This window comes from Stomoxys calcitrans, chromosome 3, assembly GCF_963082655.1.
Source record: "Stomoxys calcitrans chromosome 3, idStoCalc2.1, whole genome shotgun sequence".
Taxonomy (NCBI): Eukaryota; Metazoa; Arthropoda; class Insecta; order Diptera; family Muscidae; genus Stomoxys; species Stomoxys calcitrans.
The window spans coordinates 118,035,561-118,049,059 of record NC_081554.1 but is presented as its reverse complement, the minus strand read 5'-3'; the positions used below and the strand labels follow the sequence as shown (position 1 = coordinate 118,049,059).

Genomic DNA, 13,499 nt, shown 5'->3' with positions numbered 1-13,499 from the left:
ACTGAAAGGAAGTAAGAAGGAGGTCAGTATAGCTATTGGTACCATAACGGGACATAAAGGGCTACGAGCTAACTTATGTAAAATTGGTGCGGCAAGTGATAGCATGTGTAGGGCATGCGGGGAAGATGATGAGATGCGTCTAACAGATACCGGCACTTAGGTGGAGACACAATACCAGACATGAACCAACTTAGAGGAGTGGATTGAAAACAATAAAGGCCTTTGTAAGTAGCACGGAATTCCTAACTTAAAATTTTCTTTTTAGAGGTAACTTTATAGTATTTAGAGTGCACAACAAGCCGATTACTGGCTTAGGTGTATGTTCATTGTAGCATGGGTACTTTTACTGGCCCGGATGATAATGCTAACCTGTTGGTTTATATATCTGCAAGGAACTTTTCCCTGCCGGATAGCAATCACCCACTCCCGTTAATCGAAAATGTATCTAGCATCACGCATCAGATATTCTTTCGAAATCGTGGAGTTAAAAGGTTGCTAAAGAATCTCGAATAAATCCCCGGGCCCGGATGGCATATCAACTGTTGTCTAGCACAAGTGCACTTCGACGCTTGTTCGTCCATTACGCAAACTTTTCAACCTAGCTTACCGTGCGGGAGTCTCCCCGTCGCGTCGGAAGGTTGCGGACGTTCAGCCAATACCCAAGAAAAGTGAGGAGAACCACCCTGCGAATCACCTGCCAATTGCGATATGCTCCGCTCACTCCAAGGTTATGGAGAGCATGGTTAATCACCATCTTGTGACGCATTTAGAGTCTAATGGCTTTTTAGCGACCAACAGTATGGGTTCCGCTGAAATCGATCTATGGGAGACCTCATGGAATTTCTATCGGAGCTTTGGTGTCGCTCAATCCACCAGTTTGAAGGCAACCGTAGCGTAGGCAACCCCCTATGACGCTGAAGGCCTGAGTTCAAATCCCCTCCTAATGCTTGTAACATTTGTGAGGTACTATGCCATGTAAAACTTTTCTCGAAAGAGATGTCGCACTGCGGCACGCCATTCGAACTCGGATATAAAAAGGAGGCTCATTATCATTGAGCTTAAAAAACTTGAATCGGACTGCACTCATTGATATGTGAGAAGTTTGCCCCAGTTCCTTAGTGGAATGTTCATGAGCAAAATCTGCATTTGCAAAATTGTGGCTCTGGATATCTCCAAGGCATTTTAAAGGGGGTGGTACGGTGCACAACTATCAACGCTTGTCGCATTTGGTGTCGGTAATGGATTTATTCGATTTATTTCGACCTTTTTCAGGGATTGCACTATACGAGTCGTTATAGATGGGTTCTCATCCAATTAGCACAAATTGACCGCAGTTGTACCCCAGGGCTATGTACTTTCTCCTTCTTTTTTTCTTATTTTCATGAACGATCTGTTAAGTCAGACATCGAATCCGATCTACTCATTTGCATCTTAATCCTCGAGAGGACAAGAGGCGGCCATTTCTGAGTGGGGTCGAATGAACCGAGTAGATTTTAATGCAAAGAAGACTATTTGTTGTCACACAAACGATTCGGTGACCTATTTCGGTCATCTCTGTCTATCAACGGTGTAGATGACCAGAAGCTCTTGATGTTCTGGGCATGAAGATACAAAATGATGGCCGTGATGTCCGTTAAACATGTATTCGAAGTGACAAAAGAAGCATTCAAATGGTTAGGACTCCTTAAACGGTGCAAGAATTACTTCACTCCTTCTGATCTTTGTAATGTAGGTTGTTGTTGTTGTAGCATTTTATTGTGTACTATCTTTCGTCTGCTTGATTCTGTTGAGTGTCAAGACCCAGGAACTCCGCGACTAAGATGGGGTGCGTCCACAGGGATCTGGGTCTGAGTCGAGTTGGTCTGGCCGGGCAGTTAAACAAGTGACGTGTAATGTAGGTTGTTTGGCGTTGTTCCATCGGTACTTTCATGGTGTATGTTCATCTGATATTCGTCTTCTTATTCCTGATGTAAGGATGTTTGTCAGAAATACTTGACTTTCCAGGAACTCACACCCGTTTGTAATTGATTGGCCAGCGGACTGTACAATGCATTATAGAGAGAGATATCCAAAGATTGAAGACAAATGTCAATAAACACTACATACGTTTTCCTCTCTCCAATTCCTAATTTCCATTAGAAATGCACTTCATTCATAGGGGACATCCCCTGCGTGTTGGTTGATAAAGAAGAAAAAAATTGAGGCTATTTTGTTTTGTCTCTTGAGTTTAACCTTAAAGTTTGTTAATGTTAAGTTATAATTTATATAAACATGGTGTAGGCATAATTGAATCTAAGACCCCATAAAGTATATATATATTTGATCTAGCCATATCCGTCCGTCCGTCTGTCGAAATCACGCTAGCGGTCGAACGCGTTAAGCTAGCCACTTAAAATTTTGCGCAGATACTTAATATTGATGTAGATCGTTGGGGATTGCAAATGGGCCATATCGGTTCAGATTTAGATACAGCTCCCATATAAAACGATCTCCCGATTTGACTTTTTGCGGCCTTAGGTTTGGTTAGGTTAGCTTTCCGTGGCAGTCTGCCGTCAGACTCACTTAGACGTTTTCATCGTTCAACCATCCAGATCGCTTTAAAAAGCCCAATAACTTGCGTATGTTCACATCCGCTAAATCAGACAAGCTCTCAAAGAAATGAGAACCTAAAGCGGAACTCAATCTGACTACTAATGCGGGACACACACAGTTGTTCTACAGTCTCTTCTTCTTCGATGTCCTCACGGCTTCTGCAAAAGTCGTTGCTGGCTACCTTCAGTATGTCAGCATGTTTTCCGATTGGACAGTGACCTGTCATAACGGACACAATGACTGAGATGTCTGTTCAAGCCAATGACAGCAAAGCGGTAGACCTCTTCAAGTCCAGATTAGGCCACGTAGTTTTGAAATGCTCATAGCCCCCTCTTTGTGACCATCTATCATTCGTTGCCCTTCAGGCCTGGTCCTAAAAACTTAGCTTACATGTCGCTAGAAGCATACCCACAGATTCCAGTATCCCTGGAATGTTTAGGGTAGTTCCTAGTCTCGCAAGCTCGTCCGCTTTACAATTCCCTGGGATACATCTCTGTTCCGGCACCCAGAACAGGTGAATTTTGAACTGTTCAGTCATCTCGTTGAGAGATCTTTGATAGTCGAGGGCGGTTTTTGTGTTCAGAAATACGTTCTCCAGGGATTTAATGGGTGTCTGAGAAGATATTTATGCCAATCGTCGTAATGACATTATATCTTAGCCATTCCACCACTTCCTTAATTGCAAGAATCTCCGCTTGATACACACTGCAGTGGTCGAGCAACCTTTTCGATATGACCAGTCATAGATCTTTAGAGTACACCCCAAAGCCCACCTGGTGGTTTAGTTTGGAACCATACGTATAGAATAGTGGTACAGTATCAGGAATAGTGGTACAGTACTTTTTATCAAAAAGCGGCTCAGGTAGGGTGTAATCCACACTGCCTGGAACATCGGATATTGTATCAAGGATAACACAGTGTTCGTAGCCGCCACAAGACCAATTAGAAAGCTCCCTTAACCTCACGGCATTAGTCGCTGCAATTTGAGTAGCCACAATGTCCAGAGGCATAAGATGTAGCATTAAATTCAGTGTATCAGCTGTAGTCGTCCTCAGTGCGGCTGCGATGCGCATTCTGTAAATGGAACATTCTCTACTCCAAAAGAGACAGGCTCCACTGCAGACAACTTGTATCTCCTGCTGAAAAGAACTTCTTCTGGCTTGCACGGATTTATACCTAGACCACTGTCGGTAGTCCACTTCGCCGTTGCACGTAGAGCTTCCTGAAGTATATCTCTTAGAATGTTGGGAAACTAACCCCTAATAGCAATTGTCACGTCATCAGCATACGCGACCACTTTTAAAACTTTTTCTTCCAGAGACAATAATATATTGTTAATCGCTAAATTCCAAAGTAGAGAAGACTGTAAACCTCCTTGAGGTGTTCCTCTGCTGCCTCTGCTGAATGCATCTTTTTGTAAGTAAGTTATTAATAAACTTTCTTACGGTAGAGTTAATGCCTAGAAACTCCTACTCCTTCATGATTAATGTCGGTCTTACATTATTGAAATGCTACCATTGTATATTCTATGTAGCCGACTAGGTCATGAAGGTCTGTTTCAGTGGATTTGCTCTTACTATATGCATGCTGCTGCCAGGGATCTTTGCCCTAAGATATGTTTCTATCAACCTCTCAAGAGTCTTCAACATAGAGGATGACAAACTAACAGGACGAAAATCTTTCGCCTTCGTGTGGAAAGGGTTTCCTGCCTTCAGAAAGAAAATGACATTCGTGTCCCTCCATCCCACAGATTTATATGACATTATGATACAATCAGAGTATATCACCCTAAACCAGAGAACCAGTCTATCAGACACTGCTTGTAATACAACCGGTGATACATCACTCAGCTGTTTATGGTACACTACCTGGTAATTATGTCATGACTCTATGGTTTATGCCATGACATAATTACCTGGTAGTACCGTAAACAGCTGAATACAATTTTTCTCGCGAAGTGTAGTATCTGTCAACGAGTTTTGTTTATGTGTGTATTATAATTAAAAACCATAACACACACAAACAAAGAAAAATGGCGCGAATTAGTAACATACACAAAACCAGAGTTACATTAATCACTGATTTTAACAGATAGTGCACTCAATATTTTGTTGTTGGACAACTACCGCTACCTGTAAAAGCATATATGTTGGGTCCATGCCAAGATATAAGCTGAGTTCGCGAAATAATAAATGTGTGCAAATTCGCACAAAGTTTTACTGGAAGTCGTTCGCGTACTTTATTTGCCAGCAGAAGAGAGCGCAAGGCCACCGTAGCGCAGAGGTTCGAATCATTGCGAGACCATCAGAAAACATTTTTAGTGGTGGATTTCCCCTCCATATGCTGGCAACATTTGTGAGGTAATATGCCATGTAAAACTTCTGTCCCACTGCGGCACGCCGTTCGGACTCGCCTATAAAAAGGAGGCCCCTTTTCATTGAGCTTAAACTTGAATCAGACTGCACTCATTGATAGGTGAGAAGTTTGCCCCGGTTCCTTAGTGGAATGTTCATGGGCAAAATTTGCAATTTTTGAGAGCGCGACAGAGAGCAAAGTTCGAAAATAGAGAATCTGCAAATTTCTACTGGGACTTTTTTGCCAGCAGAAATTTGCAACTTTGAACAGATGTTGTGTAAAGGTCAGCTGTTTTATGAAAAGCAGCCCTTACAAAGCTATCACCCAAATGGATCAAAAATGCAGAGGTAAGTAAAAATAACAAGTTCTTTTCCCGGCATCTCTTCTTAGGCAAAAAAGGATATAAGAAAAGAGTTACTCTGCTATTAAAACGATATCAAGATATGGTCCGGTTCGGACCAAAATTAAATTATATGTTGCGTTAAGAATTGCGCCCATTGGGGTTCCCGAAGTAAAATAGAGAGAACGATTTATATGGGATCTGTATCGGGCTATAGACCGATTCAGACCATAATAAACACGTTTGTTGATGGTCATGAGAGGATCCAACGTACAAAATTTCAGGCATATCGGATAATAATTGCGACCTCTAGGGGTCAAGAAGTCAAGATCCCAGATCGGTTTATATGGCAGCTATATCAGGTTATGAACCGATTTGAACCTTATTTGATCCAGTTGTTGAAAGTAAAAATAAAATACGTCATGCAAAATTTCAGCCAAATCGGATAGAAATTGCGCCCTCTAGAAGCTCGAGAAATCAAATCCCCAGATCTGTTTATATGACAGCTATATCAGGTTATCGACCGATTTCAACCATACTTGGCACAGTTGTTGGATATCATAACGAAATACTTCGTGCAAAAATTCATTCAAATCGGATAAGAATTGTGCCCTCTAGAGGGTCAAGAAGTCAAGACCCAAGATCGGTTTATATGGTAGCTATATCAGGTTATGAACCGATTAGAACCATACTTGGCACAGTTGTTGGGTATCATAACAAAACACGTCGTGCGAAATTCCATTCCAATCGGATAAGAATTGCGCACTCTAGAGGCTCAAGAAGTCAAGACCCAACATCGGTTTATATGGTAGCTATATCAGGTTATGAACCGATTTGAACCATACTTGACACAGTTGTTGGATATAATAAGAAAACATGTCGTGCAAAATTTCATTTCAATCGGATAAGAATTGCGCACTCTAGAGGCTCAAGAAGTCAAGACCCAAGATCGGTTTATATGGCAGCTATATCAGGTTATGGGCCGATTTAAACCATACTTGGCACAGTTGTTGGATATCAGAACAAAACACGTTGTGCAAAATTTCATTCTGATCGGATAAGAATTGCGCACGCTAGAGGCTCAAGAAGTCAAGACCCAAGATCGGTTTATATGGCAGCTATATCAGGTTATAGACCGATTTGAACCATACTTGGCACAGTTGTTGGATATCATAGCGAAACACGTCATGCAAAATTTCGTTCCAATCGGATAAGAATTGCGCACTCTAGAGGCTCAAGAAGTCAAGACCCAAGATCGGTTTATATGGCAGCTATATCAAAACATGGACCGATATGGCCCATTTACAATACCAACCGACCTACACTAATAAGAAGTATTTGTGCAAAATTTCAAGCGGCTAGCTTTACTCCTTCGGAAGTTAGCGTGCTTTCGACAGACAGACGGACGGACGGACGGACGGACGGACGGACAGACGGACGGACATGGCTAGATCGACATAAAATGTCACGACGATCAAGAATATATATACTTTATGGGGTCTCAGACGAATATTTCGAGTAGTTACAAACAGAATGACGAAATTAGTATACCCCCCATCTTATGGTGGAGGGTATAAAAATATTGTTTATTGGAAATTTTTTAATTTTGTTTCATTTTTATTTACATTTAGAGAAGATTCAAGGCAGCAGCCAGTGTTCAGGTACAGACAACACTCCAAATGAAGTTGTAAGTGCAAAATTTGCAGAATTATTTGGAATATCTTAAAATATTGTATCCTTCTAGACACCAAGAAAAGAGCCATTATCGGTTTCTTTTTCCAAAACAGCTGCCCTTTACAAAACATCTGTTCAAAGTTGCAAATTTCTGCTGGCAAAAAATTGCAGGTTCTCTATTTTCGAACTGTCAAAACTTTCTCTCTCTCGCGCTCGCTTCTGCTGGCAAATAAAGTACGCGAACGACTTCCAGTAAAAAGTTGTGCAAATATGCATAAATTTTTGAGTTCCCGAACACAGCTTCTAATGCACACACCCAACTAAAACTCGTTGACAGATAGCGTACGCCGCGAGAAAAAATTGAACTCAGCTGTAAACTACCTGGGTAAATTTGTCTTGAATCTATGCCAACAAGCCAGCGACGAGTGATGAAGTTCGTACAAATATCGAACGCGAAATTGCAACAGTATTGGCCGATTTATGCTTGAAAACGTCTAAAATTGGGTTCAGCGCCTGGAATTCTACAAGCGTGCCAGTGGTGGCCATGCAAAAAAATCGAATTCCATATATAATGGCATCGAACGTACTTTCACAGAAATAAAGAATTTCATTAATATCCACAGCAGTTTTTGTTTTATTAAAAAAAACTTTTGTAGCGCTCTTATTGAGAACTCCGATAGAAAATGAAAAATGTGCAGTGCACCTTTCACATTACTCACCAACACATATTGCCGATAATAAAAGGATGGTACACAATATTTGGTGTTTTTGAATATTAAATGTATACACTCAGTTTAACAAAAAATTGTAAATAGTTTAATACACATCAATTGGTTCTTAGAAAATGCACAAAAATGGCAATAATAACAATTAAACAATTGCATTTCGCATTTACATAACTGAATCGGTAAACTCTTATCTGTACCTCAAACATTGATGTGGGTACGTCAACAACCAATCCAGGAGGTAAAAATTAAAGAACATGTAAATCATAGTAGTTCGAAGACCATTATGAAATGTAGTAAAACACACACACACGCACATGTGGAGTGAATATCATGATCATCTTATGAAGTACATATATAAATAGGAGTATGTCTATGTAAGTATTGTTGTTGGAGATTGCTTGTGTTCTAATTAATTACAATTAAAAAATTCAAATGATTTTGAAAACAAAGGACACTATAATGACTTGTTTCTTTTAGTCCAGAAGGCATTTCATTCAAAGTTTAGAATTCACTTGGGGAATGATAATATCACGCCAACAAGGTGGTCTCTCAAAGGCACCCGGAGTTGTCATGAACTGGTTCTTCAGATTCTGATACAACAAACCGTCAGATTTTGCAATGACAGAATTCAAAGCGAAATCAGGAGGTGCTAAGGCATCGGCCACCGATACAGCGGAATCCTTTAGTTCGGCACATTTTTCTAGAAGACGTGTTCTTATTACATCGGCAAATTTGGAACCATGGGCGAAACCTCCCACATAGAAGGTAGTCAAGTGTTTGTCTAAACACCACATGGCGTAGACATCAAATAAAAGCTTTAATATTTTCGCATATTCTCCATGGACATCGGGTTGTTGGGATCTCTCAACATAGCGAGACAAAGAGAAATATTCCGCATATATCATCGACATTTCGCGAGCACCATAAACTTGTGAATTGTTACGGGCCGTAAATCGATGACTGCCGCTGTTCATATCATTATCGATCCGAGATGAAGTGACTTCCAGTAGATGACATAACATCCATTCATAGCATTTCAATACAACTGAAAATACAACGGAAAACAATATTGTCCATCAGGGCCTCATTGGTTAATGCAGGCAAACTTACATTCAAATGTTTCCACTGAAGACACTTTGATTACATCCTCCCAATTTTGTTTCAAAATCTGTTCACGATTTCTTAGGAAATTTGCTGTACCCACTGGACTTTCGATGTTGTCATTCCATTGTCTCAGTAACCAATTCGACGCTTGTTGTCCGAGGACATTGTTGTCTCCTTCGTAGGTTAGAGAGGGGTCATGGTCATTACGTAAATCTCCAAGTTTAGATGCCTTCAGGTATCCATGTCCCCCACACGCTTCTCTAGCCTCTTGTATAGCATCACGAGCTGTCCAAGTAATCATTGGTTTTGAAGATGAAATAACTGCATGAATTTCCGAAACGGCTTGAGTCTGTAAAAATTTACACAGATAAATGGTACTTAGTCGTAATTTAAAGTGAACCAATAAGAAAAAAGTTTTTTATATATTCGAAAAAGTTTTTATATATACACAGAAAAAATATCGCGATAATTTTTTCAATAAAAAATTTAATTGAAAACAAGTCTATAACTACACAAAAAAATCGCAAAAACATTTTCAATGAAAACAAGTAAAAGCGTGCTAAGTTCGGCCGGGCCGAATCTTATATACCCTCCACCATGGATCGCATTTGTCAAGTTCTTTTCCCGGCATCTCTTCTTAGGCAAAAAAGGATATAAGAAAAGAGTTACTCTGCTATTAAAACGATATCAAGATATGGTCCGGTTCGGACCAAAATTAAATTATATGTTGCGTTAAGAATTGCGCCCATTGGGGTTCCCGAAGTAAAATAGAGAGAACGATTTATATGGGATCTGTATCGGGCTATAGACCGATTCAGACCATAATAAACACGTTTGTTGATGGTCATGAGAGGATCCAACGTACAAAATTTCAGGCATATCGGATAATAATTGCGACCTCTAGGGGTCAAGAAGTCAAGATCCCAGATCGGTTTATATGGCAGCTATATCAGGTTATGAACCGATTTGAACCTTATTTGATCCAGTTGTTGAAAGTAAAAATAAAATACGTCATGCAAAATTTCAGCCAAATCGGATAGAAATTGCGCCCTCTAGAAGCTCGAGAAATCAAATCCCCAGATCTGTTTATATGACAGCTATATCAGGTTATCGACCGATTTCAACCATACTTGGCACAGTTGTTGAATATCATAACGAAATACTTCGTGCAAAAATTCATTCAAATCGGATAAGAATTGTGCCCTCTAGAGGGTCAAGAAGTCAAGACCCAAGATCGGTTTATATGGTAGCTATATCAGGTTATGAACCGATTAGAACCATACTTGGCACAGTTGTTGGGTATCATAACAAAACACGTCGTGCGAAATTCCATTCCAATCGGATAAGAATTGCGCACTCTAGAGGCTCAAGAAGTCAAGACCCAACATCGGTTTATATGGTAGCTATATCAGGTTATGAACCGATTTGAACCATACTTGACACAGTTGTTGGATATAATAAGAAAACACGTCGTGCAAAATTTCATTTCAATCGGATAAGAATTGCGCACTCTAGAGGCTCAAGAAGTCAAGACCCAAGATCGGTTTATATGGCAGCTATATCAGGTTATGGGCCGATTTAAACCATACTTGGCACAGTTGTTGGATATCAGAACAAAACACGTTGTGCAAAATTTCATTCTGATCGGATAAGAATTGCGCACGCTAGAGGCTCAAGAAGTCAAGACCCAAGATCGGTTTATATGGCAGCTATATCAGGTTATAGACCGATTTGAACCATACTTGGCACAGTTGTTGGATATCATAGCGAAACACGTCATGCAAAATTTCGTTCCAATCGGATAAGAATTGCGCACTCTAGAGGCTCAAGAAGTCAAGACCCAAGATCGGTTTATATGGCAGCTATATCAAAACATGGACCGATATGGCCCATTTACAATACCAACCGACCTACACTAATAAGAAGTATTTGTGCAAAATTTCAAGCGGCTAGCTTTACTCCTTCGGAAGTTAGCGTGCTTTCGACAGACAGACGGACGGACGGACGGACGGACGGACAGACGGACGGACATGGCTAGATCGACATAAAATGTCACGACGATCAAGAATATATATACTTTATGGGGTCTCAGACGAATATTTCGAGTAGTTACAAACAGAATGACGAAATTAGTATACCCCCCATCTTATGGTGGAGGGTATAAAAATTATTGAAATGCATTATATTTAATTAAAAAATTAATTGATTAAATAATTTTTTAATTGACTATCATTATTTTTTAATTACAGTCGTGATTGAAATTTTTACCATTTTCAAATTAAAAAATAATTGATTCAAATAATTTTTGTGATTTTTTTTCAATCACAATTGTGACTAAAAATTTTGTAATTAAAAAATTAATTGATTCAATTCATCTTTTAATTAGATTCAATCATTCTTTAATTAGATCCATAAAACAAATTATTGAAAAATTAAAAATTTTCTACCATTTTTTTAATTGGATTCTTAATTTAGATTCCATTTCGTTCACTGTTTCCATTCAAAGAATAGCACAGCAAATAACCTGCAAAATAAGGCAAATTGGGTGATGTTGTTTAAAAGCATTTGACCGGCTTTCTTTATTGCGATATCTGTTTCGGCAGAATCTTCATATTTTCCAAAAACGATTATTGATATTATCATTTTCGTGATTGGAGCAATTGTTGCAATTAACAAATTAATTGGATCATTTGATTTCGTGATTGAAATCGATTTTTGTTATTCTTTTTTTTTTTGTGTACAACACACAAACACATGCACTGGAAAAATAATAGCTAGCAGACAAGATAACGAGCTGGTTGTGGTATTTATATCATTGAGACGTTTTGCAATGAGTAAAACCCTTGAAGCCGTCACACCTAAAGGAATCCGAAGATGACCTTTCTTAACCAAGAGGTCGAAACGCGTCACACTATGGTTGGTGTTGTTGTATCTTCTGGCTTTACTTTTCCAATGCATAGAAAAAAATCTTAGATAAGCTCGTCTTGAAAGAGAAATAGATATGAAAATTATAAAATAAAATGATCTTCACCTTAACAAGCGCGAAAATAAAAACTTGTTCAATTAAAAATTTAATTGCAATAATTGATTAATTTCATCAAATTTCGTCATTACGTTTGTAAAACCTCGAAATATTCACGGAATTATATATATTCATTAAATTATTATATATATTCTTTAAATTTAAAATTTATATCTTAAAATTCGCAGGATGTGTTTCTTATGTCATGGATCAATTCGGTCTATAACCTGATATAGCTGCCATATAAACCGATCTCCGATTTGATTTGAGCCTCTAAAAAGCGCGTTTACCGCTCGATTTGGTTGAAATTTTGTACAGAGACTTTTTCTGAGACCCCTAACGTGCCAGATATTTTCTGAATCGGTTCATAACCTTATATAGCTCCCATATAAACCAATCTCCCGATTTTGCTTCTTGTAACTTTAGAGTAATCCTTAACCTTTAACATACGTGCTAAATAGGGTCTGAATCGGTCCAAACGCTGATATAGCTCCCATATAAACCGATCTCCTTGTTTTACTTTTTGAGCATCTAGAGGGCGCAACTCTAATCCGATTTGGCTAAAATTTTGCGCAATGAAGTCTGCTATGACCGAAATTATAACGAAAAGCAATTCTTATCCATTATTCTCTATTTGCTTATAAAGAGATACCGAGCAAAGAACTTGACAAATGCGATCCATAGAGGAGGGTATATAAGATACAGACTTAGCACGCTTTTACTGGTTTTAATTGAATTTTTCCAGTTCTTTTCCCGGTATCTCTTTTTACACAAACAAAGGATTAAAAAAGAATTGCTATGTTATTGGAGCTATTTCAAGTTATGGTCCGATTCGGATATGGAAGCTGAATCAGGCTATAAACCGATATTTGACACGTATTTTAAAGGTCATGGGTGAAGCCGTTGTACAAAATATCACCCAAATCGAATAAAAATGCCCCCTCTACAGGCTCAAGAATTTAAGATCCTAGAACGATTTATATGGGAGCTATATCAGTTTATGGACCGATTTGAACCTTATTTGGCACAATTGTTGGAAGTCATAATGAAATACATCATGCGAAATTTCAGCCAAATCAAATAAAAATTGCGCCCTCTAGGAGTTCAAGAAGTCAAGAGCCAAGATCGGTTTATATGGCAGCTATATCAGGTTGTTGGATGTCATATCAAAACGATATGTGCAAAATTTTAGCCAAATCGGATAAGAATTGCTCCCACTAGAAGTTCAAGAAGCATAGACCCAAAATCGGTTTATATGGCAGCTATATCAGGTTACAAACTGATTAAGACCATACTTGGCATAGTTGTTGGATGTTATTCGAAAACGATATGTGCAAATTTTCAGCCAAATCGGATAAGAATTGCACTCTCTAGAAGATCAAGAAGTCAAGACCCAAGACCGGTTTTATGACAGCTATATCAGGTTATGGACTGATTTGGACCATACAAGGCACAGTTGTTGGGTGTCATAACAAAACGATATGTGCAAAATTTCAGCCAAATCAGATAAAAATTGCGCCCTCTAGAAGATCAAGAAGTGAAGACCCATGATAGGTTCGGTATCTCTTTTCTCGGTATCTTTTTTTAGGCAAACAAAGAATAAAAAAAAGAATTGCTATGTTATTGGAGCTATATCAAGCTATGGTCCGATTCGAACCATAACTGAATTGAATGTTGGAGACCA

General features: G+C 39.0%; 1 protein-coding gene and 1 long non-coding RNA gene across 4 annotated transcripts in view; one reads left to right on the top strand and one right to left on the bottom strand.

The window, feature by feature from the left end:
• The first annotated feature begins 6,885 nt into the window (after window positions 1-6,885).
• Window positions 6,886-7,583, top strand: LOC131995714 (uncharacterized). Its single transcript, XR_009397568.1, has 2 exons — window positions 6,886-6,974; window positions 7,032-7,583. It is a non-coding gene; the product is annotated as an uncharacterized LOC131995714 (long non-coding RNA).
• Window positions 7,584-7,719: 136 nt separating this feature from the next.
• LOC106085296 (peroxisomal acyl-coenzyme A oxidase 3) overlaps window positions 7,720-13,499 on the bottom strand; it is an 84,033-nt gene continuing 78,253 nt past the window's right edge. For all 3 annotated transcript variants that reach the window (XM_013249492.2, XM_013249493.2, XM_013249494.2), the window contains exons 5-6: window positions 8,800-9,142; window positions 7,720-8,734 (exon numbers count right to left, since the gene is read on the bottom strand). In XM_013249492.2, coding sequence (XP_013104946.2) covers window positions 8,184-8,734; window positions 8,800-9,142 — 894 coding nt within the window. In that variant the 3' untranslated portion in view covers window positions 7,720-8,183. The remainder of the gene's footprint in view (window positions 8,735-8,799; window positions 9,143-13,499) is intronic.